Here is a 6000-nt window from a genome sequence, read left to right on the forward strand (position 1 = left end):
TCCTTGAGGATTCAAATCTTAGAGCTATTGTGCAAAATATGTTTAATAATTAGAATCTTGAACAAAATGGCTTTCTGTAAGCTCACTTGCTCAGGGACACAGGATGATAAGGCAAAATGATACTAAACTCAAATGGGAGAAAGAAAGTTTATCAGTAGGTGAATTTCAACAAAAATCCTAACTCACTTGCTACTAGCTGAGAGGGGAGCAAGATGACCTATGTGTAGGGTTTTGGTTTCTAAGATTTTCGATGAGAGAGAGTTGCTTTAGACAGAATATTTTTTTCTGAACAGAGAGAGAAAATATTTATTTTCTCAATACAGAGAAATATTGAAGTTACGTGCATCCGAATCAAAAAGTATTTCTTTTTGAAAATATGACTCAGATGTTTGTGAAAACAGGAATGAGATCAACTATTGACGGAAGAGGTAAAATGAAAATCAAATGCGCCCCTCGAGAAATATAAAATCCATGTGAATCTTTTGAAAATTCGATAACTTTAAATGCCTCTTTGACCCACTGTCGTTATTTCTCATCTAAATAATTCGCATTCTCAGCTGTCCTTTTTTTATAATTGGTTCTCACTTTTTTTATAATTGACTCTTCTAAAAAACATTAGCACCCGTGTAAAAGAGGACATCTTTATTTTAATAATTTTTATATTCCCTCGTCCATCTCTCAATTTTATTCTCAATTTTTTTTTATATTCCCTCATCCATCCTCCTCTCAACTCATATTTTAAAAATTTTATAATTAATTTTTTATTTTATAATATTTTCTCGTAATTAGTTTAATTCACCAAGCTGTCTTCATTTTGTTCACATGTTAGATATCATATTTATGGAGCGGCAAATTTTTAGATCGAGCTGGATTTGAACCAGCGTAGACATATCGCCAACGAATTACAGTCCGTCCCCATTAACCACTCAGGCATCAACCCAGGAAGAATTCATTCTAAGCTTATAGATAATCCATAATCAACTTCCTTTCGTAGTACCCCAGGGGAAGTCGAATCTCCGCTGCCTCCTTGAAAGAGAGATGTCCTGAATCACTAAACGATAAGGGCATATCCACCCGACTGTCATCATACCTAACAATCTACCCCTCAAACAAAGGACCACTGGGAGCCCCTCTTTAACAATCCCAACGGATCCTTTATTAGTACGGATCCCAACGGATCCACCCTCTTAACGGTCCCAACTGACCCTTTATTAGAAGCCCCCACCACATAGATCCGTTCTGATACTACTGTTATATCCGATGAAATTCATATATATCACTACAATAGTAGAGATATTGTCCACTTGGGATCACGCCCTCATGATTTTATTTTTGAGCTTTACCCAAAAAATCTCATACCAATGAGATATTTTCTATCTTATAATCTCAAGATCTTTTTCATATATTTTCAGTGTTGGACTTTGATTGTTATCCCAATATCACATGCTTTTTTTTTTTTTTTTTTTTATGGCAGTCGCATGTTCCATCATTTATATTTTTCCAGATTTCTCGGTCCATTAGAACATCTATGTTGATGTTAATATATTACAACTAATATGGACATATGAATATATTCATGTTTAATTCTTTGAATGTAATTAACATGGATGAGTGTATTTATTTATTTAATATAAAATAAAAATAAAAATGAATAAGGACAGCAAGATCTCAAATAAGAAAGGTTAATATTAAAATGAATATAAATATATTAATAAAAAAAGATGTTAATATAATGAATATACAATATATAATATTTTAAAAAATTGATATTTATTAACGTGATAATAAATGCCCCAGCTCTTCACAGAATTCGTAAATAAATTATTCACATTTCAGCATAATTAAGCAGTAATTTTATAAAAATGTAATTATCAGATAAACAGAATTCTTCTGGAGCTATATAAATAGATACTAATTCATAACAACAAGATGAACAAATGCTTGTGATGGGAGAAGGCTACCGATCATGCCGCAATCTCCTCCTCCTCCTCTTCCTCCTCGTATTCTTCCTCAGCTACTGCATCCTGATATTGCTGGTATTCAGCAACCAGATCGTTCATGTTACTCTCAGCCTCTGTGAACTCCATCTCATCCATGCCTTCGCCGGTGTACCAGTGCAAGAAGGCCTTCCTCCTGAACATGGCCGTGAACTGCTCACTCACTCGCCTAAACATCTCCTGGATGGAGGTCGAGTTGCCGATGAAGGTGGAAGCCATCTTGAGCCCTTTTGGAGGGATGTCGCATACGCTGGACTTGACGTTGTTAGGGATCCACTCGACGAAGTAGGATGAGTTCTTGTTCTGCACATTGATCATCTGCTCGTCCACTTCCTTGGTGCTCATTTTGCCGCGGAACATGGCCGAGGCGGTGAGGTAGCGGCCGTGGCGGGGGTCGGCGGCGCACATCATGTTCTTCGCGTCCCACATTTGTTGGGTAAGCTCGGGAACTGTGAGAGCGCGGTACTGTTGGGAGCCTCGGGACGTCAACGGTGCGAACCCTACCATGAAGAAGTGAAGGCGGGGGAAAGGGATCAGATTGACAGCCAGCTTCCGGAGGTCAGAATTCAGCTGGCCGGGAAAGCGAAGGCAGCAGGTGACGCCACTCATCGTCGCAGAGATCAGATGATTAAGGTCTCCAACTGCAATGGCAAACATGATAAATAAAAACAAAGACAGATGAAATCACAAATATACATATCTTAATTACAAGTAGGAGTGGCGAGCTTGAGGGTGCGAAAGCAGATGTCGTAGAGCGCTTCATTGTCCAAGACCATGCATTCATCGCCGTTCTCGACCAGCTGGTGAACAGACAATGTGGCATTGTAAGGCTCCACGACGGTGTCAGACACCTTGGGCGATGGGAAAACAGAGAACGTTAACATCATCCTATCAGGGAACTCCTCTCTGATCTTGGAGATAAGAAGGGTGCCCATTCCAGAGCCTGTTCCTCCTCCCAAAGAGTGGCATACTTGGAATCCTTTCAAGTCAAATTAAGAGGAAGAAGTATCAAGAACAAAGCATGCAAATTCAACATTAATTAATCGCAGGCAGAAATTTTGCTACGTACCTTGCAAGCAGTCGCAGTTCTCGGCCTCCTTGCGGACGACATCGAGGACAGCGTCGATGAGTTCAGCGCCCTCGGTATAGTGCCCCTTGGCCCAGTTGTTTCCGGCTCCGGACTGACCGAAAACGAAGTTGTCGGGGCGAAAGATCTTGCCGACGGGCCCCGATCTTATGGAATCCATGGTGCCGGGCTCAAGGTCCATGAGCACAGCACGCGGCACATAGCGGCTGCCGTTGGCCTCGTTGTAGTAGACATTGATCCGCTCGAGCTGGAGATCGGAGTCGCCCACGTACTTGCCCGTGCTGTCGATGCCGTGCTCGTCGCATGTGACCTCCCAGAACTTGGCGCCGATCTGGTTCCCACATTGCCCGCCCTGGATGTGAAGAATCTCCCTCATCTTAATTAATTCTCGTGCCAGAGATCGTTGCAGAGACGACGAGGAGGAGGGAGAGAAGCAAAGAAATAAAAGGGATCCAGGACACGAGACCGAGGACAGATGGCGGTTCAGTGCCTGTTTATAGCAGGGTTCGTGCGGTTGAAGTTTCTCCAAGACCGAGTAATCTTACCATTTATGCAGCGAGCTGTTATTTTTAGAGGACTGCTCCGGTCATTAAGCCGGGGAAGACAACACATCGATCGCCATCTCCAATGATTATGGCACAAGTTTTTGTTCCACCTCAACGATCTTCGTAACCGATTAATGTAAATAAGCAGCTGTTTAGTTTCTTGTTTCAGATCATTGGTTGTGTTGCCACGTCAAATTCTGGCTCAGTTCTTATCAGTGCTAACGGCACCGGATCCAACATTGCTAATTTGACTTGCAGAGTAAAAGATACCTTATCCAGCTGTCAAATCTAGGCAGACAACCAAAAATTTTCTTTCTATATATGGTTTATTTTTTATTTTAAATTCATAGAATAATGTTCTTGTTGTACCACAACTAGTTGCGTGGAGCATAAGAGTGAGCTGGCTAGATTGAGCTAACTAATGAGTTGGTGAGCCTCTTAAGCTGATTGGGTTAGGCGAACTAGTCAGATTAGTTGAGTTGAAGAAGTTGGTTAGGTCAGTAGGCCAAGTCGAGTTGAGCAAGTCAATCATGTTTGACTTGGTCTAACGGGTCTAGTAGATTAATCAAACCAATAAAATTAAGTGGCTGATCTAGCGAATTAATAAGGTTGAGCGAACTGATCAAGATAATCAATTTGACTATGATACAAGACCAATTCATCCGGTTAAAATAATTAGTGAATTATTTTAGCTAGGTAGATTGATCAAGTTGAGAAGATCGATTGGACCAAGTGTGCAGTTGGTTGGGCTAGCTAGATGATTGGATCATGTAGTATCTACCATAATTTGTATCTACCATAAAAAGAACCGGAAGAACAGGCTAATTTTTGAAGGCATCGAATTCTTAGCAAGGAGATAGTTTGGAGGAAACATCTTGTCCACAAACTCCACAGCAAAATGACATTGTAGAACGGAAGAACCGGCATATTTTAGAAATGGCACGTGCACTTCTTCTTGGCACCAATGTACCGAGCCATTATTGGGATGATGCTGTTGCTACTGCCCAATTATCTCCTTGCTAAGAATATCCTGAAAAAGATAGAATTTCGGATACATTAGCATGATACAATTCAATTCATCAGTGATTTGACTAACTGACATCAATTTATTTGATAGAGATGGAACTAATAAGGTGTGAGATAGAGAAAGAGAGGGTGATATTGAAACTGTGCCGGCTCCAGTAACTGGATGTGCAACTCCGTTGGCATTAGTAACATAAGTTCGTCTTGGAGGTGTTATTTTAGAGAAATCACTAGAGTCAAAAGTCATGTGATCGGTAGCCCCGGAATCAATTATCCACTCACAGGTACTTGACTTCTTAGAGATATAAAGAGCTTGTCCAGAGTTACCTCCATCGCCATCTAGAGCAGATGGGTCTTTGATAGGAATGAGAGATAGGTGGGGTTCTGCAACAGCTACAGCAACACACCCTGTGTTTCCAACGAAATTCTCCTTCTCCTGTTTCTTCTTGGCTTGTAGCTCATGCCACCAGTCTGGATAGCCATATAGTTTGAAGCATACATCGCGAGTGTGTCTCGTACTGCCACAATGAGAACACTTTCCCCCTTCTGGTTGGCCTTTGGATTTAGCCGCAGATCCATTCCTTACTAGATGTGGCTGGTACGCTCTGATGCCTTTAGTAGCCATGACAGCACCATTAGAATTAGTTTCTGATGTCAAAACACTTTTGTGGGTATCTTCTCTTCTTACAAAGGCATAGGCTTGCTCAATTGTAGGGAACAACTTTAGCTCTAAAACATCACTCCTGATGTTATCAAACCTCTCATCTAATCCATCTAGAAATATGTACACCCTTTCTTCCTGGACAATGAAATTATATTTCTGTATATCACGTGCACACTCCATCGAGTTTGGCCGGCGGAAGTCAATCTCCCGCCATAATCCTTGTAGATCATTATAATATTTCTCAAGGGATCCACCCTCTTGTCGCATTCGAGACACACGCTGTAGATCATAAACTTGAGACAAGTCAGAACCATCATAGAAGGTTGTAGCAATAGAATCCCAAACCTGTTTGGCTGTGACAAATCGAATGAAGTTTCCGACCAATGATGGTTCCATGGAATTAATCAACCATCCCTTTACGATGGCATTCTCTGTTCGCCATTTCCGAAAGGATGGGTCTGTGTCCGAGGGTTGTGAAATATCTTGTTGATATATCCCCGTTTGTCTTTGCCTGAGATATACATCTCAACTATTTGAGACCATAAGGCATAGTTGGAGTTGGTTAGCTTGATGGTTATGGGTATTGTCATAGATCCAATAGTATTGTTGGTGGTAATGGGTATTGTCATAGATTTAGTAGTAATCATGGTTTGGTCGTCCATGGTTTGGAGAAGAAGAAGCCTC

General features: G+C 41.2%; 2 protein-coding genes across 2 annotated transcripts; both read right to left on the bottom strand.

The window, feature by feature from the left end:
- Positions 1 to 1964: 1964 nt before the first annotated feature.
- On the bottom strand, positions 1965 to 3460 carry LOC141828992 (tubulin beta-1 chain-like). Its single transcript, XM_074716391.1, has 3 exons — positions 3067 to 3460; positions 2707 to 2976; positions 1965 to 2638 (listed from the first exon to the last, which is right to left on the bottom strand). Exons 1-3 carry the CDS (start codon positions 3458 to 3460, stop codon positions 1965 to 1967), a joined length of 1338 nt encoding a protein of 445 aa, XP_074572492.1.
- A 1166-nt stretch (positions 3461 to 4626) lies between these two features.
- LOC141829748 (uncharacterized) lies at positions 4627 to 5712 on the bottom strand. Its single transcript, XM_074717265.1, has 2 exons — positions 4798 to 5712; positions 4627 to 4659 (listed from the first exon to the last, which is right to left on the bottom strand). Exons 1-2 carry the CDS (start codon positions 5710 to 5712, stop codon positions 4627 to 4629), a joined length of 948 nt encoding a protein of 315 aa, XP_074573366.1.
- Positions 5713 to 6000: the final 288 nt, after the last annotated feature.

This window comes from Curcuma longa, chromosome 5 (assembly GCF_044706935.1).
Source record: "Curcuma longa cultivar G26 ecotype Majalengka, Jawa Barat chromosome 5, ITB_CL_G26_1.1, whole genome shotgun sequence".
In the NCBI taxonomy this organism is placed as follows: Eukaryota; Viridiplantae; Streptophyta; class Magnoliopsida; order Zingiberales; family Zingiberaceae; genus Curcuma; species Curcuma longa.

Bases quoted from the DNA above. Each gene is read 5' to 3' on its own strand.
- LOC141828992 (XM_074716391.1), bottom strand. From the start codon at position 3,460: ATGAGGGAGATTCTTCACATCCAGGGCGGGCAATGTGGGAACCAGATC. The intron at 2,977-3,066 runs GTACGTAGCAAA...TTGACTTGAAAG, and splicing joins GAACTGCGACTGCTTGCAAG to GATTCCAAGTATGCCACTCT. The intron at 2,639-2,706 runs GTAATTAAGATA...TTGCCATTGCAG, and splicing joins CAAGCTCGCCACTCCTACTT to TTGGAGACCTTAATCATCTG.
- LOC141829748 (XM_074717265.1), bottom strand. From the start codon at position 5,712: ATGGAACCATCATTGGTCGGAAACTTCATTCGATTTGTCACAGCCAAA. The intron at 4,660-4,797 runs GTTTCAATATCA...TATCTTTTTCAG, and splicing joins CAGTTACTGGAGCCGGCACA to GATATTCTTAGCAAGGAGAT.